Source organism: Calypte anna, chromosome 1, assembly GCF_003957555.1.
Source record: "Calypte anna isolate BGI_N300 chromosome 1, bCalAnn1_v1.p, whole genome shotgun sequence".
NCBI lineage: Eukaryota > Metazoa > Chordata > Aves > Apodiformes > Trochilidae > Calypte > Calypte anna.
Window position 1 is genome coordinate 132,267,652 of NC_044244.1, and position 25,370 is coordinate 132,293,021.

At 36.9% G+C, this 25,370-nt stretch overlaps 1 protein-coding gene across 1 annotated transcript in view; it reads left to right on the forward strand.

Moving 5' to 3' along the window:
* OCA2 (OCA2 melanosomal transmembrane protein) overlaps positions 1 to 16,570 on the forward strand; it is a 158,420-nt gene extending 141,850 nt beyond the window's left edge. Inside the window, exon 23 of the mRNA XM_008498085.2 lies at positions 16,483 to 16,570. Coding sequence (XP_008496307.1) covers positions 16,483 to 16,570 — 88 coding nt within the window. The remainder of the gene's footprint in view (positions 1 to 16,482) is intronic.
* The last annotated feature ends 8,800 nt before the right edge of the window (positions 16,571 to 25,370 follow it).

Below are 25,370 nucleotides of genomic sequence, written 5' to 3' on the forward strand. Positions count from 1 at the left end.
TCTGAAGAGTGGGTGTCACAAGGAAGGGGACAATCTCTTTTCAGTGGTGCACAGAAATAGGACAAGGAATAATGAGTTTAAGCTAGAGCATGGGTTTAAGCTCCTCAGTGTGAGGAGAAACCCTGCTTCTAGTTTGACTTAAGAGGTCAGTGGAGCGGACTTTAGTGAGAGAGGTTCTGTTGGAAATAAAATTAAATGCTCTGGTATTATAAATATTTTTAAAGCTTCTGTCACAAACTGAAGAAAAAAAAAGAGAGAAAGGTCAAGGGCCAAGCTGAGCCCTGAAATGTAGTCTGTGCTTGCCTAGTAATTTCCATTGCAGTTTAGTTGAGAAAAATCTTATTTTTTGATACATATATATGTATATACTTCCTTGGAGGAGAACTACATGAGCTGCATTGGTGTAGATTAGAGTGTAGAGCTGATCCCACCAGGTACTGTGAATATTGCACAAGATTTATGCTTTTTACAAGGCGTAATAAGCAGTTTATATGTATCTTTCTCGTTGCCCCTGCTGTAGGGCATTTTGTCTTACAAGGTACACTGATTTCCTTTCCCTGCTATAAGTGCGTGTGTATGGCATACTGAGGAAGAGAAGCTTTATGGATGATACACTGTAATTCAAAAGCCATTGGTTGAATCTGCAGTCATTTCATATGTTTACATGGATGTTAATGTTCTGTCATTGCACTACTCAGACTGCAGAATAAGTATCTTCTCAACTAAACAGTTACTGACGTTATCCCATGTTCTGAATACTGTACAGAAAATCCAGTGAGTATATTCTAGCACAAAGTATATTTAGTCAGTGTATATTCTGAAGTGCCAGCAATTAGCATGTCAATGCATAGAAGAATTTGAAATACTAAATATGTTCTAAAGCTTATAATTAAATAAATTATTTCAGTGACACTTGTGTAAGTTGTTTATTTCCATTGTAACTACCAGAGTACAGTATATTTGTTTCAAACTAATGATTTAGTTACATTTAGAAAAAAAACCTCAAACACATTTTTCTTGTTTAATAATTTCAACCAAGAGATGCAACTTGTTCACTTTTTCTTTTTCACAACTTAATAACTGAATTTTAGTTTTTATATTTAACTTAACAATTCCTTAGAGATTGCATGAAATTTCAAATCAAAATATATGCTAATTCATGCTGACTTTTAACTTTACATTTCTGTCTCTTTCCCCATTACCTTCCCATGCCTACAAGCATTTTGATAAGTTGGAGACTAGAACTATATAATGTAAGCACATACAAAGCTAGATCCCTTTCTTTGATCACTCTTAATTTAAATCAAGTAAGTCTTTGGCACATCTCAAGGTGAGTTAGCTACTTGTAACAAGTATGTTTTCAAAAAAAAAAAAAAAAAAAAAAAAAAAAGCTTTTGAAAAGCTTTTTGTTCTTTTCTTTCCTTCAGACCCTAACTTTTCATCTGGTTTCCTGTGCAATCACACTGCTGTGGATGTGCCTCTGTATCCCACCCAGTAATGTGCTTGTCAATTTCAAACATGTTTGACAGAGGATGGTGGGCAAAAGGGGCTTTGATATAATTAAAACCACTGAAGTATCATCAAAGTTGGTGTCTGGGAAAAGAAACCCTATTAGTGTTCCCAATGAGGGAAGGTGCAGCCTGGGCCCACACTTCTTTACACACTGGAAAAATCCATGCAGGTGATTGTCATTATAAGTTATGGAAGAAAGCTTCAGCTGGAGCTTTCTACTTAGGCAGAAAGTCAATCAAACTTAAGACACAAATTGGTAAGAAATAAGGCATCATTATTTTTCAATGTTCACAGAGCTGCTTGTCAGTAAAGGAAAGATTCATCTCACCTCACTTTTCCATTCTACAGCACCGATGTCTTTATTTCAACACCAAGCTCTTATTGTAGTCAGTGGAAAGAAATACTTTGTAGAAGGTGATTCAGTTCATCCTAACACAAACTAAAGAAAGTATGATTTCTATCCTAGAAAGGCCATGAGCTCAGACTTGTGCAGGTTTATCCCACAACATATGTTCTTTTCTCAAATACACATGAACTGCTTTAGTGAGGATAGCTGTCTTGAAACAGGCAGCAGAGGGTGTGGAGAGGTCTTTATTAAAGATAATACCAGAAAGCAAAAGAATAATAATTGGAGATCCTCAGGCAGCAGAGCAAAGGTGCCACTCAGCTTTAGAAGGTGCAGGGAGGAATGATTAACACGGAGAAACTGTGGCAAAGGAGTTCTATAAAAAAGAAGTAATGCCACTGCAATTATGATTTAGTTAGGGTGCTTTATTAATCTGTTTATTACTAGTTAGAGTTAAATGTTAACCAATAATTTGTGTCTTTCGATTTTAAAGAAACAAGTAGCTGGTTCATTACCCTAATTCTCCCTGAAATGAGAGCACAATATGGCTCAGCTTTTGAAGCTGGACTTTCAGTCTCTTTACTCACTGCAACCTGGATAATGAGCCCTAACTGGAAAAGCAAATCTAAATCCTGTGGAGTGTCCTTTCTAGTTATTGCCACCACTGGGCTTTCTGACTACTGGAAGAATAAGTATTTTATTGTGAGGTGTGGGGCCACTGCTGCCTTCAGTAAGGTGCAGAGACTGAGCTGGATGCCCAGGAATGGGGTTTGAGGTTGTGAACATCGTGGGTGGGAGGCAGTCCTGTTCCAGCAAGCTGTATGTCTTACGCTGAAGATAAGTGAGTTGGTGGGAGAAGGGAGGGAGAGGAGCTTGAGAAGGGAGCAAGTTAAGCCAAGTAGAGATGATGGTAAGAAGAGAAGAATTAGTGAAGTGCCTGCTCATTTCTGTACTTTCTGTAAGTAGTCTGGAGAAACATAAAGCCAAACTAGATTGTTTGTACTACTACTCAGTTTATGTTTTTATTCAGCTTGGGAGATGATGTAAAATTCATATACAGTTGCTTGAATTCTCACGTGTGTAATGTCATATGTACTGGCACAAAAGGTTTTTGTTATCAATAAACATCCTACTTTTTGCAGATTCATTTAGTTATGACTTCAATTGCCAAGTTTTCAGTTAATTACAACATTCTCAGTTTGATTAGACAGTCACTATAGTCTTCAAAGATTATAGAAATTAGGAAGTGATTTTCTATTTAAGTAGGGTACTTTAGCAATTACCAGAATTAGCCAGAAAGCACAGGATTGAGAATATTTGTTTGGAGAAATTCTGTATCTCTAAACATGGTTTTGAAAAACAATTTGCAAGAGATTCAAACACAGAGGTATCTTAAATGGCAGACACATGAAGACTGGGAAATTTGGAGAACACTTTAACTATGAAGCTTATACATTTGCTATATGAACCTTAGCTTATTATTAGTGAGTACATTAACACTCCTCAGCTTTAACTTGCTTTATTCTATGCATTGTGTTTTCTTGCCAAAGCATCATAAAGATATTTGGAATTACATCAGAATCCCAGTTTTATATGAAATTACTTTTTCTCACATAAGTTGATGCTAGTAACATGATTATCTGTTCATTGCTAAAAAATGTGTCAAACAGACTATTCTGGTGTAATCAGAAGAATGAAATCAGTAGAAAGATGTAATCAGAAGAAAGGTGGATTAAATGTTTATGTTATTTTCTTTATAATGCATTTGAAATGAGAACTGCTGAAAGGAAGCAGTGGTTTTCATGGAATATTAAATAGATTTTTATGTGTAGAGTAGGCATTATTTCTTACACAGGAGATGTGGTAGTATTTATTACAGTCTCAGCTTTCAGTTTTTTTAGTGCTTGAATTCAACAGTGATTTTTTATAACTGAAAAATTATTATTATTATAAAATTATTATAATTAATGCAACACTAAATTAATTTAAACAGCACTAATAAACTACCTGAAGAGTGGCTTCCTGCTCAACACTTACGGTCTTAGATTCAGTGTGGGTTACATGAACAGGTGTACTTCAAAGTTCTAAGTAGATTTACAGGCTGAAATGGTAATGGTTATGTAATGACATTAGTTTGTAACTGACAGTGAGTAAGAGCTGGTTTTTTTGGGAGGAGGTTCAAAACTTACAAAATCCATTCCTGAAAAATAGATAAGATTTTGTAGGTTTGCCTTTTTTTATTTTTTTATTTTTTACTCTTTTTGTTAGGCATGTTACTCTACATATCATGAAAAAGTCTAATAAGGGGAAGAATTAATCCTAAGGAAGTTTAAAGAAATTCTGGTGGTTTTCTTTCCCCTCCTTTGTAGTACTGTGTATCATATCCTACAAAATAATTTAAAAAAAATATTTGGGCTTTTTAGTCCTGCATTGGTTTGTTATTAATCATTTGGGGTTTTTTGTACTACTTATTGATACTAAAGGCTGAACAAAATCTGTTAAAGGCTCAAAACTAAGTGGCATCTGCACATGTAAGATTTTTTCCTAGTAATATGGAAATTATCTAAAGAAAGGACTTTCTAAAGGTAAGGAGAAAAAAACCTCTAAGTTATTGTAAACAGTCAAGAAATATTCATAGTCTGTCTCTAGCACTGTAAGGATATTAATATCAAGCTTTTGCTTAAGATTTTATTTCATAATGCTACAGCTGGCATGAATCATAATGCATTGTTGTGTCTGCTGCTTCTAAGACAGGAAATTCAAAAGTCTATTGACCTTAGCTGAAAAGGTTAAATTCAGAGAAATAAGCTAAAATGGAAAAATGTCTTAAACATACCTGCAACAATGATCCTGATAGTTTAGAAAGATAATAATGTGATTCGGTGGTGCGACTTAGGGGTGGTTCAGAATCACTTGACAGCACTGCAACCAACAATTTCATTGTTCAAGCTGTTCAAAAGAAAATTTAACACCTGAAACAATAAAGGAGGAAGAGTGGGGTGCATGTAGCCTTGGTGGACATGGCTGGCCCAGCCCATCTGGTCTCCTGCATAACTGGCTTGCTGGGGCATGTTACAGAACCCTCCTGTGGCATGTGAACTAAGTGCAGACTTATGGAGCAGTGGCCCTGCTGGGTCACTGGTGCTCACTGGTATTCCTGGAGCAGCAATCCAGATCATCCACTGCAGAGATGGAGATGGGAGGAGGGAGGGAGAAGTTACTGAAGCAACCCACTTTGTTTTCTCTCACCCACTGGAAATTTGAAGGTAGTAAAATTTCTTTATCATTTGGAAAAAAAACTAGTAATTTTATTCCCATTTTCCCCTCATTCCAGTCACTCCCTAATCCTTTTTTCCCAACACAGGTCTGAAGTAATAGCTATGATGTTGACAGCACTGGGACTAATCTTTCTCAAAGAAACATCAGAAAACTTATTGCATTTTTAGTAGTTGAGAACCATTTTCTCAAGCTCTGACCTTCCAGTTTTCAGTACCTTAATGGTTATATGACACCTATAACACTTAAATGGTGAACTCAGATTGCTGTTTCTAATTGACTTGCAGTGCCTGTGAAGTCAGGTAGCTAGATCTTGTGAAAACATCCTACTTGCGGTACTCACCTGCCTCTGTATGCCTCACTTTTTCCATTCGCATCCGTTTGGTCTCTTCTTTCAATTCACAAGAAATGTTGGTATTTATCTGTGACAGTCTGGAGGGGTATATTTGTTTAGTGTATATCTGTCTAGTGCTTTGTATATGGGAAAGTTAGCATGCTGAGGAACTGATGTCCTTAGAATAGAATTCACTTTATTTAACTTTAGTTTGCTAATTCATTTAAAATTAGTCTTGTGCTTAACAAAAACTTGCCTTTTGGTGAGCAAGTAACAGCTCTTATCTGTGGCTTCTTTGGGGTGGAAAGATCTGTACACTGCAGTGCATCATGATGGCAGAGGTGTCTTGGAAGGTTCCAGCTGCACTTTATTTGCCTTTGGTTGGCATTTCATGGTGAGCTGAAGAGAAACTTCCAAGATCACCCATCTGGAATGAGACTCACCACTGGGTGGCCTAAAACACAGGGTTTGGTGTGGGAAGTTTCTGGCCTTACATCAGCAACCTTTTATCAGGAGACATCTGCTATCTTCATAATGAAAACAAATAATTGGTGCACAGGAGACAACCTCCTACTTTTTGATTCAAAATACAATTTGATTGCTCCTAGGGAAACTGTTAGACATAAGTTCTCTTTCATCACATTATATGGCACATGAATGGGAGTCTCAAAGTGGAGAGAAAAAGGAGAGGGGAGTAGGGTGGGACATTTCTTGTGCAGCATCTGGCTCTTTAGAAAAGGCCAGGGCTTTGAAAACTAGTTAAGAGTGCTCTGTTGAAATTAATAATTGATTGATTAATCTCTGCTGTAAAATGTACCTTTCTTTTTATCTTGTGCTTTCATCAAAATAAAAAAGGACAATGGAGGAAAAAGAAGATACTAAGAAAAGTACCCAAAGATACCATTTGTGAGGGCTGTGATTAAGGACATTCATGGAAATAACAGTCAGGAACCTTCTGTTCTTGAATCCCCACTGAGAAAAAGATACTATGGAGTCGGTAAAGGTTATTTAATTTGAAACATTCTGGAACTAAAATAAATCACAGATTTCTGCCATGTTAATCTTTGGTTTGTTAAGAATTAATGGAACAATAACATAGCCTAATTTTTTTTTTTTTGTAGATTAAGCTTACTTCAAAAATAGACAGGCACACTTTATTTTATGAGGAATTTCTATAGAAGAGAAGTTTGGGCTCTAGAAAATGTATTTTAGTAAACATATAGGTAAGCCTTTGCTTTTTTGCAAGGCAAAAAGCATAAATTTATCAAAAGTGATTTTACAGTATGTTAAATGTTTCATAAAATGTAGAAACACTAACTGTACACATTGAAAAAAATTATTTCAACAGACATATTGCATTCATTTTTGCACAATAAATCTTACTAGTTTTGTATAAAACTATGCCATTATTAGAATATTTGTATCAGAGCCATTCAAACAATATATACAATAATAATAATTTGCTACCAGGAATACTGACATCTGCACTTGCAATCAGTACATGAGCCTCCCAAAGTACTGTGGAAGATGACATATTTTGCTGATTTTCTCTTCTAGTCATCCATGATGATTTTAATCTTTTTAAGATTGGATTCACAGCCACACCTCATGACAAAGAGAGCAAAGATAATGATAATACATGAGGATAGGTCCAAGGTGGACGTGAAGTTGTGATAAACTCAAAAAATCATGCTTTATGCTACACTTTATCATGGTGTGTCTTACTACGTTAGTAGAGCAGAGAGGGAATTAGTATGTCTATGTGGGGCATGTTCCCCTAATGAATGGGAAGTCTACTCTGGCTCTAGGACTTTCATATTAAAGCATGAGGTTAGGATTACTAGAGACTATTTGGGAACTCAAGTCCTGGTGATAAAAAAAACCCTAAAACATAATTTTGTCATTAGCAGACCAGAAAATTATGTGAATTGAACTATTTAAACTAAATTTACCAACAGAATTTCCTGGAAGGTGTGAAAAGTTGCCCTAGTTCTGGTGAATGTAATAGTAAAAAAATTTTCTTGCTGCACATTGGCAGTCAGGATAAATACTGTGTTTACAGTTCTTTGGAGCACCAATGTTAGAAACAAAATGAACTATGTTACATTGCAACATGGAGAAAAATAATCTGACTAAAGATAAAGCTAAAATTTAGTCTGTGACATATTCCTTTTTGCCAACATACAACCCAGAAGATCACTTGTTTTTAAAGTCACAGCAATGCTGCCTGGCAGAGAATGGAATTATTACTTTGATTATGAACTTATATAGTTTTGAAAGCTCACTTTAGAGCTCTAACGTTGAATCTGTATGGTTCTTGGGAGCGTCTGTTAATGGAAAAGAGTAATAATATAGTCTTTTAAATGGACTATACAGATTAAAATACTGAGAAAAAGGAGATGTAAAGCAATTTTGATTTTAAAAGGATATGTAGATTTTAGCATTATAAAGACTCAAGGGAAACTGCTTAAATACAAAGTGATCTAGTAAAATGGCTTGAAGGACCTTTGTATGACTAAGGAGACTGTATGTATGCTCAAGAAAAAAATGTCTAATAAAATAATGGAACAGAGTTTTAGTTTTACTCTGTGTTAATTTCTTCTGTTATCCACAGAGGCTTAGAAGGAAAACAGGGCAAAACTAAGGTGAATTAAACATTGATAATATTTGAAGGGAAAAAGAGAAAAAGTATTTCCAAATTATTCCATCTCATCCAGTTAGCTGATTGTAATTTGTAAAGCAACTAGTGTAACCTAAGTTCTTCTCTGTAAGTAGTAAATAATCTAAGTATTTCTCTTGTTGTATTGGTAACATTTATTTTTTTCAGCTATTTAACACTAGCTGCTTATTGACATTGGAATAGAATACCAGGGCTGTGACTTAAATGCAAATATTGTTCAAGTTGCTAGCACATGAACATTTGCCAGTTTTTGAAAAACAAAACAAAAGGCTTATTAAAAATCATCAGGAGATTTAGTGACACTGAAACTAAGTTGCTAATTGTTATAGAAGGTCTCAGTGCACAGTTCCCCATGGAAACAAGGACTGACAGACAGTCTCAACTTTACAAAAAGCTTCTTTCTTTTTATCAAAGTCTGGGTTTGGTTAGCCCCTCTGAAAGCCAGAACCTGGTGCCAATGTGTATGAGATTACTTTTATTTTGGAAACCAGGGAAAGATCAGCCTATTTCGAGTGTGAGTAGATGATCTCTTCTCCACAGGCCAGTATGTGACAATTCCTTTCAGCTGAGTAAATTGGGTTTTTTAGGCTGCCATGGACACCTGGTACTGACTCTCTTGTTATACAGGTTATACCAGGGATACAGATCTTTGGAAGAGGCAAGTGTTGGCTCAGTTGGCCATCCTCAATTTGATATTAACTCTCTGTTTTCTTGGCTTTCACCTTGACTGAAGTTTGGTGCATGTCTTCCTGTGGAGAGAAGGCACCCAGCATTGGTTGGCTTACTCTAGATATTGACACTCAGGTAAAAAAACAAGCTGTGGGAACCTGGGGAAATTTTGTGAGCTGATTTGGGTAATTGTATCATTCATGTTAGTAGTAACTAGATTTTTACTTGTTACTGCAACTTATCTGAAACACCTAGCAGGTGTTTCATGCCATAGAGCAGATAGGTGGAGAAAAGTCAAGACTTCTGTGGGTGATGCAAAAATGGGTACACAGGGGAACTGTACTCTCTCATCAGTGCATTGGCTTTCCTGCCTTTGGAGATCTTCTAAGAGACTACAGGTGAGGTATCTGGGGTCACTTGATATCCAGCAAAACACTTGAATGTGTTTTCAAAATTAGGATGGAATTATTCCTGTGCTTCAACAAGGGGTTTATGTGTTAGATGCTTTTCAGGCCACTGGCTTGTGTATGTGTCTCTAGTACTCCACTGAGACCTGATGTACAGAACCAGTCAATCTGGCTTTGAGAGTGCTACATAAATTTATTAAAGCACACCCCAACATATGCAAGGAAATCAGTCTAGCTTCTTTTACACTTTGAGCTTGACCTAAGTAATCGTCACTTAGATGCAGGGTATTTATGCTGGTCATGGGGCCCTTAAGGGTAAATGAGGAAAGCTACTTGTTTTATCCTGTCACCTAGCTACAAGGTTTGTAACACCTTGTGCATGCTGACAAATTATTAACGTGAATTTGTTAATTTCAAAGGGTATTAGAATCACAAAGATAGTGGGGAAAACAATTTGCATAAATTTATGAGTGTTATATTGCTCTTCTTCAGCAAAATGTCAGGATTAGTGCTGTGTTTTCAGGTTTGCTTCTGTACTTGAGCTCTGATTTATCTTGGATGTCTGCAAGATTTCACCATTTCCTATTGGAATGTGTAGCTGTAAAAAAAGGTTAGATTCTTTTGTAATCAAATGATTAGTTTCTAGCTAATTTTTAAAACAATATATTGCAGTATTTTTCTTAATAAAATTGACTTGTTTTTCAATTTTTTCCATAGTACAGGCTGCTATCTTACCATGTATGAATGAGTTTTAGGTAGTTAATAGAGTCACTTGGTCTTACAGTCCTGCGTTTCATCTCAGTTGTACCAGAGATCTAGACAGATACTGCAACAAATATTCTGCCTGTAATCATTCAAACATGCCTGGTGGAGCTGGCAGATCAATTATTCTCTTACAACTAAAGTTTGTACTTTTTTTCTTTAGATAATCAGAATTTTGGAGGGCTGAGGAAAGGCCCATTGCTTGTTCTGAATATAAAAGTGGTGAGGTTGCAGGAAAACACCTTTAGAAGGATGCTCTAGACAAAACCTAACACTTAAAATTTCTCACTCAAGATCTGATATTCCCTGTTTCAGGTTTACTCCTTGCAGTGACTCTGTGGGAGATATTGGCATAGATTCAAAAAAGAATATAAGGAGAAATTATTATAATTTTAGTAATCAGAAGAAAATAGGATTATAGATTTTGTTCTTTGATTGTTACCATGATTTAAATTACACAGTAACTACTATGTATATAGTATTATTACCACACTGTAATTTTTATGTAATTTCAGACTGTATGAATTTCACAGCAGTGTAATGTTGAATTAATGATCACTTGCAGTTTCAGCCACCTGTTTTCTGAGCTACAACAGGTGTCTGGATTTGAAGGGTCATGAGCATGTGAAAAAAGTTTTGAATCTGTTTTCTTTAAGCTTTTAGTAAAGTCCATACTTGCCTTTCAGGTAAACTGGTTTGGTATGTCAAAGACAAAGTGATGGAAAGGTGGACACAATCAAAATGACAGGAGACTCATAAGGTAGCCTTCATTGAAAGAAAGGGAGAGAAGGAATAGGATGACAGGAAAGTGACTGCAGATATAATAAGAACAGAGAAACTGACCAAGAGAGAAATTCTTTGTGGTTTTGAAAGTAAGGAGGACAACAAATTAAAAAATATGTCCTTCCAGTTTCCATTCCTTCCCAAAGCCAAAGAAAAAAGGGTAAGAAATTAATCAATAGAGCTAATAAAACTTGATAATTTTTTCCCCCAATGAATTCTGTGGTTTTCTTTTTAAACAATTGGAATGAAAAGACAAAATTAACTTTTCAGAAAATCTCTCCATAGGAGAATTTGGCAGCAAATAAACACAATGAAATATATCTAAGAATATTAAGATTCACAAGCAAGTTATTGTTGTCCATTCTCCTTTTTACCTCCAGGAAAGGATTTTGCTTTGCTATATAATCCTAGCTGAGGTACAGAAAAAGAACTTGCCCACAAAACTGTACTGCATAAGATTTTAACTTAATTATTGTTAACTAGATGGATTCTGCTCTTCATCAGGGTAAAATCATCTTACCTTTCATTGAAAAAAACACCCTTCTAGAGTTCAGTTTATGATAGTTATAATATATTCTTTTCATTAAGATCCATGAGTATTAGTCATGTCATTTTTGTTAAAAAGAAATATTAATGAGTCGCTTTGCAAATCAAATTATAAAACTTCAGTGAAAAATGTAACTTTCATTCATAAATAAGCTTTTCAATCACTTAAGTATATCTACACCTGAATCTCATTTTTGAGGCTCCTTTTGTAGATATTTAAATGTTCTTTTAAAAAAGAGCTTGTGGTTATCAAACTGTGAGAGCAAAGCATAGCATATGATGAGAGACCATCCAAGAGAAAAAGTATTGTGTCATCTGTCCTTTAATTGTTTTCTGAGGACACATGAGTCTTCACATATGCAGATGATGCTTTCTTATCCAATATCAAATAAGAGAGGAACAAGTAGGTGAGGAAGAATCACAGAATGGTTGAAGCTGGAAGGCACCTCTGGAGGTCCCCCTCAAGCAGGACCACCCAGAGCCTGTTCCGCAGGACTCTTTCCAGATGATGTTTGAGTATCTCCAAGGGTAGAGACTTCACAATCTCTCTGGGCAACCTGTGCCATTGCTCAGTTGCCATGACAGCAAAACCATGTTTCCTGATGTTCAGAAGGCACTGCTTGTGTTTCATTTGTGCCTATTGCCTATTGTCCTGTTACTGGGCACTACAGTGAAGGGCTTGGTCCTGTCTTATTTATAGCCTCACTGCAGACACATTGATGAGTTTCGCTCTGAACCTTCCTCTCTCCAAGCTGAACAGTCCCAGCTCTCTCAGACTTTCCTGATATTAGAGATGTCCAGTCCCTTAATGGTCTTTGTGACCCTTCCTTGGACTCTGTCCAATTTCTCTATGTCTCACTTGCACCGGGGAGCCTAGCAGTCACCCCAGCACTCCTGCTGTGGCCTCATCAGAGCTGAGTAGAGGGAAAGGATCATTTCCCTTGATCTGCTGGCAACACTTCTCCTTAGTACAGCCTGGGATAGCATTAGCTTTCTTTGCTGCTGGGACTTACTGGTGGATAATGTTCAACTTTCAGTCCACCAGGCCCCCCAGGTCTGTTTCTGCAAAGCTGAAGTCAGAGCTTCTACAGAAGTTGTAGAATGAAAGTGACATGAAGTTAGAAAAGCAAAATTTCAAATTCAATGCAGGCTCCACCAGTAGAGTCTAAATTATACATTAAGTTACAAATACAAGTGTGAGTAGGAGTTAGCTTTAGTTCTTGCTCTTTACTACCACTAGGCTTCTTTCACTGCTAGTGGTTTGGTCTTTAGAGATTTCTGCTGTTGCATTTCCACTGAGGACCCACTGAAGGTTCCTCATTTCCTTGGAGCCCCAGTTCTTCCACAAATCCCTGTGAGGATGCACAGGTTGTGTAAGGTATGAACTGTCAAGGAAGAGAGCGCTTGTAGTTATGATTTTTATGGGTGAAAATTTTTCATATGTGATGTCTCAGATCATGCAGCACCAGGCACTCAACCTTGGTCTTGTATGTCCAGGGTCCTGCTGGCTCTTGGAACATCACAAAACAGCTGCAAGGTACTGTAGGAGATCCTACACAACTCACACCCCAAAGGCTTCACTACTATTATTTAGTAGATAACATTGGATAAACTTATAAATTAAGAAAACTGTAATATTCAGATCTGTAGATACTAATTAAATGAAATTTATTGTTTATTTGTTATTGTTATTCCCAGAATTTATTATTATTATTCCCATAATAATCATACACCATTTTCCTTTTCTTGTAAGTAAATACCAGGCCAAAAATCTTGCAGTGAGGCAGGATCAGAAATAACAAGGTCATTATCAGAGAAAAGCTCCTTTTTCCTTGCTGGTTTTGTGCCCATATTTGACTTCTAATACATTATATTTACCTTCACTGAGTTTCATCTGTTCATTTCAAATTCTCATTTTTATGTGTTAAGAACATGATGAATTCTGTTCTCCACATAGTCTGACATGCCTCCCATGCTGGGGTGATTTGCAAGCTTTTCATTACTGAATCAATGAAATTACGAACAAGTATATCTGAACTTTGTGCAAGACAAATCCCTGGGGCTCTCACTTGAAATGTTCTCACTGTCTCTCACTGAACTAACGTCTGCTTTTTGTGTGTTTTTAAGCTTTGCAGTTCCATTTAGATCACTGTTTTATGAGTAAACTTCTTATACATAAGCACTGTATTGTACATGGCCTGGGATAGGAGCTTTCTCTTTCTCTGGGGGAGAGCAGTGGGCAGTGTAATAGCATAACAGAGCACTGAACCAAACCAAGTAATTGATTAACTCTGCAGTAACTAATACTCACTGACTGAGCTTTATCTCCTCTGGTGCCCAAATTCCACATTGAATTTGATCCAATTACATTAGTGCTCAGGCCAGTGCGCCTGAAATCCAGGCCTCAAGTTGAGGGGTAATCATCCATGCAATGAGAATAATGGCTTTGTGGTTGTGCCCTATGCAAGCATCCCCACTAATGAAGTGAGGCTCCTCCCCAGCCTGGCTGTGTCTGGCTCCAGCCACACTTTTGACTGGCACTGTGACAGTGGGAGAATGATTACAGTTCCTGCCTGTTTGCATGTGGCCCTGTATAATTCATCTGTTTTCTTGCACAGACCTCCTCCAAGCTGAAGCTAGCTTTCCTCTTCTCTTTTCAATGGTCAGCTGGCCACTGAACTTTTTTTGGATCCTGCCCTCCTCTTGTCAGTCTTGACAAAGGCATCGTATTGCCATTCACTGCTGAGCTGCTGTTCCTTCTGCAGGGAGGTTTGTTAGCTTTCATTAGTACAGATTAAGATCTGTATTGTCTCCTCTCTTCCTGGTACCAGCTCATTGTTTGCTGACTGTGAGGTCGATAAAATTCTGTTTTCTGTCAAACAGCAGCTGGGTTTCTTATGAGAGTTGTAGCAATCTCCAGTTCCCCAGCCCGTTGTATGGATACAGCTGCAGGGAGCACTCATTTGACCTACTGAAGGGTGCAGGAGGATTTTTTAGCCATGCTGGTTTATTCCTGCAGCCACAGATGCTTTTGCATTTTTTCTTATCTGGACACTTGTCTAAGTGAGATTAGGGGGGCCTAGAGGTCAGATTTACTGAGGGAAGGAAGGGAAGGGTCTGAGAAGCAGTTGTCTTGCCATCAAATTAATTATTTTTTTTCCTAAGCGAGTTCCAAGAGATGCTTTAGCTCTGTTATTTTACAATATTATCAGCTTGGTCATAGTTTAGTTGCTAAATAATGATTAGCTCCTTCAAGTAATGAGTCATTCAAAAGCAAGAATCTGACCTGTCAGTATGGGAAAGAAATCACTTATCTACAGTATCCTTATGTCTGTTCATAAGAACAAAAAAAGAAAAACAAATCTTCCAAATGCATTTCAGACATTTCAGGAAATATTTAAAAGGTGTGACACTCCTGTGACCCTTTCTCACAATTCTTCATACCTTTAACTTCTTAGACACACTCTGTCCTTCTGTCATCTCCCCTCCTTTCTCCTCTTTCTTAATTCCAAATGCCAGCTGAACATTTATGCCCTTGAAGTCATAAAAGTTGTAATAATTCTTGTTACCAGAATGGCAGAATAGATCAGCACACCAGGTCCTAAATATCAGAAAGATGGAGAGGAAAGCCTTTAGAGCCAGTCCTGTGAACTGTACTTTTGGGATAGATCTCACAGGCAATAATTTGGCCATGGGCACAGGGACATGCCAGGTCCTTTGAGGGGATGTCAAGAAAGCAGAAATGAGATGATCTGTCAGACCTGTCAGTGATGCACTTTGTACATTTCCAACCTTGAAAAAGTTTTATTTTTTTCTTGGCTTGCCTCCATTTCTATTGATATGCAAGATGGGCTCACTTTTTTTGGTCAAGAGCAGACATGAAGCAGGCAGGACAAGTTTGTTCTATGCTAAATATTCCAACATTTTCTTTAGAATAATGGGGTTTTAGTGATTTCTTCATTATTCTGTAAACCTCATAAGCTGAGGCTATTTATTTTTGTATGTTTTCAGTGAACCTCATTCTTGGTAAAATTCAGTCACCAGTAAATTGAACAAAATGCTGTTTCACTGGTCATGTGTATATCTCCTTCAATCAGCTTCTCAACAAAACATACATGAGGATCACAGAGTTTGAAGTAATGTTGCAGCTGCAGGTAGAAAAAGCAACTCAATATTTTAATTTTCATTTTATGGAGGTGGTTTCATACTCTGAGGAAGTTGGGGCCAGGCTAAACACCCTAACAGATCCCTTCTAGCTGTGGCTTCCTAAAGAAAAGAGCTATTCATCTATCCAAGATCAGGCCCCCTGCCACCTATGAAATGTCCATCTCTACATCAGTGGTCTTATCTGCAATGGCAGAGGGGAGCAGACTTGAGTATCCATCCTGTGGGCTCCTAACAAGTGAGTGTCAGAAAATTCCTTTCTTTTCACACATATGGAAGACCTACAAATCTAGACGAGTAGGATTTTGCCAACTCTGCCCATCTCTGCTGCCCAGGTTTGTCAGTCTAAAGAAATCTTAAATCTGGATGTATTCTGAAAATCTTAATCCGTGGTGAAAATAAAAGGACTGTTTTAGTACAACAGCTAAGTTTTAGCACCTTTATAGTTTCCTGGGGTTTCCTTTCAACATTTCATTCAAGTCTATTAGATCTGGTGAGAGGTATGGTAGAGGAGTACTAGGTGTATGTAACAACAGGGAAATAATTTAATGAGCTTCAGCCAGAGATCAGTTTGTGAAGTGTGGTACCACCGTTGCACAACTAATCTGAAATTATACACACTGGATAATCTAATGCTGCATAATTTGTAAGGATTGCTGTTTTACTTGTGTGATGGCATGTTGTCTGGGGGATAAAAACAAATAGCATATGACATGACTTATTTTATTTGAGACAGAGTAAAGTGGAAGAGATGCCCTGAAACCACTGAAATCACACTGATTTTGACCACTTGTCTCTTAAATAGGCCAGAAACAGAATTGTGAACTTGAATGTTAGACTTCTAGATGTTTTCATGCTTGCAGAACACTCATCTTTTTTGGCATGACTATAAGCATATTCAAGGCTTGGAATGTGTACAATAACTATAATTTTCTTTTCATAAATGGCTCAGAGAACAAACTATTGTATCCTTACTGATCTCTCCTTTTTATTGTTGTTTCAGGTTAGGTTTCCCCATGATGATTGTGTCCTGTATCATCGGGATGTGCTATCTTCTTGTTGCTCATGTTGTACTAGGTTGGAACACATAGTAATTCATAATTTCAAGATTCAAGCTTTCTGTTTCATTTAGTTTATATATTAGAACACTATGAACATATAAAAGCAAAAAGATATATAAAGCACCACCAGGTGGTATCAAAATGATTGTCAGCATCAGCATCTGATTTGGTCATTCTTACCCTTCTGGTTTGTGAACAATTACAGAATTAAGCAATTAAAATTAAAATAATTCTTATGTTTAGTTAGGAATGCAATTACTGTGCAATTTAAAAGGCACCATCACAAGGGAATATGTTGTGCCTGAAAGTTTGTGTTGACAAAATCTGACTGTAGTTGAAGATAAAAATCTTGTTCACAGTAGCAGATGTTCAGTAATTTCTTTTTAGGGCTTCATTTGTCTTTGCCAATGTATTTAGCTATTTGTATTAAAGTAACTAATATTCAAGTTGTAACAATAGACAGTTAAGCAGAAAGTCTGTACACTATGAAGGATGTATCACTACCTGCATTCAAAAATAAACACATCTCCGTAAAATGTGTTGTGGATGAAGTCACTGTTTTGGAACTGGAACTGCATTCTCTGGTGGTTTAGGTTTTAATTTTAAAGGTCTTAATCAGTCTGAAGTTGCTTGCATTTTTTTTTCTTTCTTAAAATAAACTAATGTCTATCTTCTTACCAGAGTAGAGGCATAAAATGTGATAAAGCACTGGACATCTTCCATTTAATTATTAATTCGCTTCTGTGATGGAGTACTCTAAATCTTCTAAGAGGTTAATACACTATATGGAAGAATGAGATCATACTTTGGCTTTCATTCCCTTCTCTGATAATAGTGTGTTAAACCACACATATTGTTTTGCATAATTGGCTGCCAGAAGAGGTCAAACTTTCATTATGATTATGTCCTGTGAGGCATTCAAGGTCTTGGTCCCCATCTTCCAATACCTTTGTGGGATCTCTCTGAATTTCTGGCCTGTCTGTTCTATTTTGAGCCAGACAAATTAGCAGCCAGGTCAGCGCAACCCAAGTGACCAAGGCTGAACTACAGGGAGGTGGTAGAGTTGACCAAAAGTGACTCTTACCTGTGCTTAGTCCTTGAGATAACCTGGTATGTGAAAGACAAGCAGTATCTCTCCCACAGAGGGTATGAAGTAAATCGTACCTTCCATTTTATTCACATGCAGGTTTTGCCCCTTATTTCACCTATCATTTATCCCTCATTTAACTATGAAACATGATAATGGAAATTAATCCCCACACCCACTCAGAAGAAGGTTGTCTCTCTCTTCCACTGGTAGATTCAGTGGTAGCAGAGGAAGCATGCAGAGAAAGAGAGGAAGAGACCTTTCCATTGCCTTTAAACCCCCACCAAGATCCAGCTCCATCCAAAGGATCAGAGAAGTCTTCTATGGCAGGGCTGAGTTTCTCAGAATGATTGAAAAACCTCAAGGCTGCTTTAAGAGCTGTAGCTCACAAGTTCTTCTACCAAGAACCAGCATAACCTCCCCTTCTTTTTGTATTAAAAAATCCACCAAAACACTCTAAAAAGTCTGGAACAAAATGAAAGAAAAAAAAAAAACCAACCAATCAGAGGAAGATGAAATTCACTCTGACAGACAATTTGTCTAAAACTGAATTTGGCCTCTTGCTCTCAATGTGGACATTTTATCAGGGCAGTTTATACTGTAATAACTGGAATTCTGTTTCAATTAATGAAGTATTTGTGCTAACCAGCTTAACATTGATCCCTAGATAAAAAATATTAACAAAATATTTTACAGCCTTCAACACTTCTCACATTGGAGCAATCTCGGTTCTGTCACTGGTTGTGCAGTTGTGCAGGAACTGTTGTAGTAAACCCTAGAGAGTGTGAAATCAGGCTCCGCTAAAACACATTTTTTTCATCTGGTTTTGGGTGATTTTTTGGTTTTGGTTTTCTTTTCACTCAGGATTCAAGGTTTCATTTTCTTTCTATTTCCTTTAAACATGGAATGTAGGAATATAAAAATGATAGTAGGATCCCAGGATACAATTTACTAATTCTTTTCTGTTGTTCTTTTTAAGGGGCAAAAGAGCCCTAAACAAAACCTAATCCTGCTCCTGGGACCCTGAAGCCCCCTTGAGAACCATAAGCAAACCCATGTCAGTAATGTGATCACATTCACTAGCATGAAAATGTGCATTTTGCTGGAAGGAGGAAGATAGATGGAAGTGCAGCAATTTATTTCCACTCACTCATCTTAGCAAATACTATAGAACACTTTAGTGCAAGAGAGATCTCACTGGCTTCAGAAGTCATATATTAGCAGGTCTCAGATGAGATCTTCTTTCTCTCATGTCACTTGTCCTGGCAAAAGAAGGCAAGAAATGTGCAGGGAGTACCAAATCATACTGATTATGCTTTTGGGCAACAAAATTTAAGTCTAAATTAATTTTGCTTCTAGGATTTTTTTTTTTTTTTATGATAAACTGTTTTCTTCAGGATTTCCTTTATGTAAACAGGCTTTTATTCCTTAAACAACGTTGTTGATTCATTTGCACAGCTAAGAAGTAGCTCAGTGAGAGCCTGCATGACAAAGCAAACTGTAAAAAGAAGATAAAGTTGTTTGTTTGCACAGGGCTTTACGTGAGTATAATCTAATGTTCAATAACCAGAGAAATAAACAGTGATAAAGATGTTTTTCTGACCTCTTGCTATTGTTCCTTATATAAGCAGACAATTTGCTAAAATGAAAATTACCCAGGTACTTCAGATCATTTCAAAGTAATGAAGTAGATTTTTCATTTACTTCTATTATAGTTATCAACATAATCTGCACACCAGCAAGGCACCAGTTACAGTGACTACATCCTTGACAAAACTGGTGTATAGGATTCCATAAAAATGGAGTGAATTGGAAGACTACTTGGAATTTCTTTTTACAGTGAAATCCTCCCTGAGAGTCTGAACAATATTATAGTTAAGTAATAAATTTTGTAAACTTGTATTTTCTTCAGTATGGTCATAGCTGATCTCAGAAGCTGGGATTCTCATTTTCATGGACATCCCTTTAGGCTATTTGGTAATGTTTGTTTTAAGTTGTAGAGCAAATATAAATGAGTGACTATTCTGAGATCCATCCGTCCTTTCCTAATGGTGTAAAATGCAGTCAGACAGCAATATATGAATTATAGTACTCCACGGTGATGTAAGCAAAGCCCATCAAAAGAAGCCATCTTCAACAGATAAGCAGAGCAATTACTGAAACCAAGAAAGAAACAAGGACATAATAGAACTTCTCCAAATACTGAGCTGAGTAGCAAAGAACATCACTGAAAGTGGCCAAAGGTCTGCCCAGCCCTGCATCTGTCTCTGACAATGAGGCACAGGAGATGTTTGTGAAGAACACAAGAATAAACATTAAATGATGCTTTCCAAGAATATTGTCTCAGCTTTCAAAGATTTCTGTGACCTGGAGGCTTCTTGAATGAGAGGTGGAACCTTTATTTGGCATTGCACTTGATGGATTGTCCTTCCACAGCCAGCTCCTTGTTGAACCTGTGTATGTTCAACATCTGTCACAAGGAGGTTCAAAGATAAACTACATACTGTGGGAAAAATATTCCAGATGTTTGCTTTGATCTTGCTCTTTGCTAATCTAATTTTTGTGACACTTCTCCCCAGCAGCTTTACCAAATCTTTGGGCTGGGAAGGGATAATAAATAGCCATCCCTTTTTCAAATAATGATTTTATAGACCTATTTCCAGGCTGGAGATCCCAGTCTATTTGCTCATTTGTTGTATGGAAATGTCATGTCTTTGCTCATTCCTTTTTTTATACCTTGTAAAGTTTCACCAGAGCCTTTTTGAGTTGAAAAGATGAGATGTATTAACATTAGCACACAAGACACAAATACATCATGGGTTTACACAGTAGTCTGCCGATTCCTTTTGCTTTTCCATTTTATCTCTAATAATTGTTAGGATCTAATTAATTTCTTGGTCTGTTACTGACATATAAGTTGAGAAATATATTTTTATAGAACATGATATATAAACAAGCCCCATTCCCTGAGTGATAATTATCAGCTCACATTTCTTAGCATGTAAAGTGTATTTTTGCTCCCCTATCTACATTACTTTACAACTATCCATAGTGAATGCCACAGGCCAATTTTTCCCAGTTACTTGCTCTTCCAAGCATTTTCTGTTATTCTTTGATATAACTGTTACTTTTGCTACCCTGAATAACCCATAGACTTTTGCATGTAACCTTTTACTTCCGAATCTAGACCATCTGAAAATATGTTGAGCATAGCAGAGTCAGCCTGACTGCCTCTAGAGCTTCCTGGAAGGGCCATATGCTTATCTGGTGGTACTTTAATTCCTTTAAGATCTGTCTGACTGGATATATTTACTCTCTATCTTAATTACACATCAAATTAAGATTAAAATGTTTTCCTGTGCTGCACAGTGAAGCTTTGTGAAGCTAGCAGATATTACTGAGGTATGATTGAAAAATACTTCTATGAGAATGTTTGAATTAAACTGCAGGATGTAGAATCACCCAGATATCTTTAAAAAGGTTTCATGTTTTATTCTTTGTGGGAAAACCCATCTCTAGTTCATATGTATAGAAGCAAACTTGCTACTCTGAAAAGCCTCCTGTACCGTGTCTTGGTTAACACCAAGCCTAGTCCTAGAAAATATGTCGGGTTTTCTTAGTGAAAATAAAAATAAAGTGTGCTGTTTCTAAGAAACCAAACTTTAAAGTACAGTTAGAAATCAAAATTGTTTGGCAACCCAGAAAGAGGAAGATCTCATCTAACAAGACAAATGTATTTGTGGAGTATTTGCCAGAGCTGTTTTCAGGCAGCTGGAACTGCAGACTTCCTCCAGTGGCTCAGAATGATTTTATATTTAAGAACTGAGAATAAGTTCAGAAAAAAAAACCAGACTCTTTTTCCTGATTTTACCTCGATTTGTACCTTTTTCCTGATTTTACCCAACTTTCTCAAGTACTTCGAGAAGGTCCATTTTCATAGATTCACAGAATGGTTTGAGTTGGAAGGGACTTTAAAGGTCATTGAGTTCCATTGCCCTGCATGAGTGGGGACACCTTCAACCAGGTCAGGTTGCTCAAAGTGCTGCCCAAGCTTTGGGCTTTGTGAAGGAATTACCTACTGCTGCACAAATAGTCTGCAATTAGAGTTATATGCAAGCACTAGCTGTTATTTTAAAGATGTTGATACAAAATGTGGAACCATCAGCATAACTACTATCAGATGGTTATTCCCTTCATTAACCACCATTAAAGAATTCATAGGTTCCAAAAGGCAGAAAATCAGTGCCACCTGAAATAGACAGAAAATAAGTATGCTAAGCATAAGCCTCTGTGTTTGTTGTAATGGGATGTTGAGAAAATGATTGGGAGCCAAGCCAGAAAAAATAATGAAATAGCTGAAGCATTAAATTAATAGTTCTGAAGTGAATTTACAATAGGAAGTCCAAAGCATTCAGAATAAGTGCTAAGCACTTCAGATGAACTCAGCATATAAAAATCTGAGGGATTTATTAAGGACAACAGAAAATCAACAACTGATGGAGATTTATTGAGAGAAGGATTAAAAACTTTCTCCATAGATGCTCTAGAGGGAGCGGATGAGAAGAAACCTCTTCTCACACATTTTTTATTAGCGAAAATATTATAGGATTAATAATATCCTAGTGCTACTCAAAATAATAAGAAACAAAAGGGGTTTTGTACTATGTTCAAAGTTCATCACATGCTTTTCTTTTTCTTCTTTTCAAGGTGCTTGCAGCTTTGATAGGCAGCAGTGATTTATTAGCAGTAGTTTCAATTAGTGCATTGTTTAATGAATCAGTAATGGAAAGAAAGCCCTCTCAAGATGTGGTCTTGACCATTACCATTATCCTGGCTGGAGTAAAAGACCTGCTGCTGTTTTTAAGAAAATGAACCCACATTGGTTTGCCCATAATGTATGAGCTGACCTGACTGTGCAAGATAATAGGAAGAAGGGCTCTGCAGAGTGCTGTAAACAAGAGGCACAATCAAGGGGGGAGTTCCGGATTTTTCTCTTTCCTATTTCCTCATATGTCTCCTCCTTCCCTCTCAAATTTGTTGTCCTCCGGGTATTTTCCCTTTATATATAGATATATATCTGCTAGTTGGAACTTTATTCTTTACTCATCTACATTCTATTCCTCCAGTCCACCAGTTGCCAAAAAAACCCCAACCCTAACTAGCTTGTTTTGTTTCCAGCCCCTTTCTCCAGATGGTCTGTACCTACTTATTCTCAAAAACTTTTAAGATAGGGAAAAAAGCCCTTAGAAAAAATATTCGGGAAAATGGTTACTTTTTACTAACTTTCCCAATGTCAGTGATGTGGTTTTTTTCCATTTATTGTTCTAGTTAATATATTAACCTATTGCACTTTACAACCTATAACTTCTCATGTGCATTTTATGCATTGATTGTGGAAAGAGCCACAGACACTGATTTGCAGTAAAAAAAAGTTGCAGCAATTCTGACAGTGCTGGGGCTCATGAGCATAAATTGAAGACTTGAGATTCTCCTCAGATTGACTCAGGAGTGTTAATGCATCAGGAGGTTTTGTTTCTCATTGTCTTTCCTGAGGTCTCTTTTGAGCTCAGATGACTACAAATTATTGCCAGTAATATATTTATTAAGCTCCCAGAATACCTGAAAAAAAGAAACCCGTGAAGGATATATTTTTAACATTTTTCTCATTTTTATAAAGCAGAAATAATTTATCTGCTAGATGGAAATATCAAACGTTGTACTAATGGTTTGATTACAGCACATAAGTTGTTTAATTTTGATCCAGATATTTAGTGGTGGTTAAAGCTATGGGTAATGTAATCTATTTTATACATTCTCTGTCTTAAAAGTATGTATATTTCTCTGTGCAAAGATCATTCCATGACTGAATATTATTTTTAAGACTGTGTTGGAAAAATAATTTTGAGTGTTAATGTGGACATAGAATCTGACTTCTAAGTAAAATGTTTGTTGGAGATCCACCAGCTCTGGGCCCAGGCAGTGTGACTTGACTGTGCCCAATGTATGTGGAGAAAATACTTTTCTGTCTTGACTGTGTGAAAATAGGGAGAAGTTTTCATATTGGCTTGAGCTCAAACAAATCTGTTAAGCTGCTATGTGTGATGTAAGGTGTGCACATGCAAAATATGCACGGTGACAACAAAATCTTGACAAGATACATTCCAGATAATAAAAACATTGTCATTATAGTCACAGTTTCCAGTGTTGCCAGTAAATAAGGCCACTTGATGGTTCAAGATTTTGTCAAGAACAAGATTAAGGGAAGATGAGTATTAAATGCATTACCACACTATCCTTTCTGAAGAGCTTGGATTCTCTCATGTTTCAGAGTTTTACAGCCTGAAGTTTGTCAGAGACTGAGGTAGTAGTGTCATAGACATAGTCTTAGGTGTCCCATAAGAAAAATCCACCAAGATAACCTTGTCATAACCCTTTAAAAAGCTTCCCTGATGCTTTGGCTGGGAGTTCAAACAGCCAGCATTTACAGTGCCTATACTGCATCTGGGGGGCTCTGGAAGGTGAGCAAGGCTTTCTACTGAGAATAATATCTGATTTTTATGATATGCTGATTAGTCTCAGTTGCAAATTGTAAACTTAGGGAACAGGTTTACCCTTAAACTTTCTTTCTCTCACTTTGTCGATTGCACTGAATGGTTCTTGTGAAAATAAGTTGAGTCAGGTCTGTGAAATGCTTTAAGGATGTTGGTGAGGAAAGCTGCAATACTGACTTGAGAACAATACTTGAATGATATTAAGGAATAATCACAGACTGGTGGTTGGAACAGGCCTTTAAGGTCATCAAGTCCAACTTTTAACCTAACTTTGTGGAGTTCAGTGCAAGACCACACCTGCATGCATCGCATCTACACATCTTTTAAGCACTCTCCATAGATGATGATTCAACCCCCTCCCTGGGCAGACTGTCCCAGTGTTTCGTAACTCTTTCAGTGAAGAAGTGCCTTCTAACATCCAATCTAAACCTTCCCTGTCCCAGCTTAAGGCCATTTCCTCTCATCCTACCACGTTATGTGGGAGAAGAGACCAAGCCCCACCTGGCTAAAAGCTTCCTTCAGGCAGCTGTAGAGATTGATAAGGGCTTCCCCCTCAGCCTCCTTTTCTTCAGCCTAAACAACATCAGCTCCCTCAGTCAGTCCTCCTGTGGCCACATCATGAATGGATGTAAAGCAACATGCCAAGTGTTATGTTCACAGCAACTCTCTGCTAAAGATGGTTGTGTGTTCTTCATGAAAAAATTATGTAATCATGAAAGTGAAAACCATGTGATGAAGTAGATTAATAAAGAATCTGCCTTCAGCTTGAATGTGAAGCTTTTATTTTGTTATTTCTTGGGTCTACAGTCTTTGCAAATTCTTTCTATTTTCCTGTGTGCAATAAAATATTTGCTGTAATCTTATTTCCACTGCCAGATCAGAAAAATAAGCAGGTTTTCTGATTTTCTCCAGCACAGATTAGATTTGGAAAATGGATTCAAAACAAGGAGTAAAAAAAATATATAAATATTCTATGGTACCAGTAGAAACTGAAAATACGTTTATGTATCAATTATTGTGAACAACTTTAAAAAACAACAAAATCTGGAGAGCTTGTTCTATATTCTTCATTTAAACAGACAGGAGATAAGTATTTATATTTGTAAATATTTACAGTTTAGATTTAGCATTTTTATGAGTGATTTTTAATATTTTTACTATGCTTCCCTCAACATAAATAAATTTTATATGT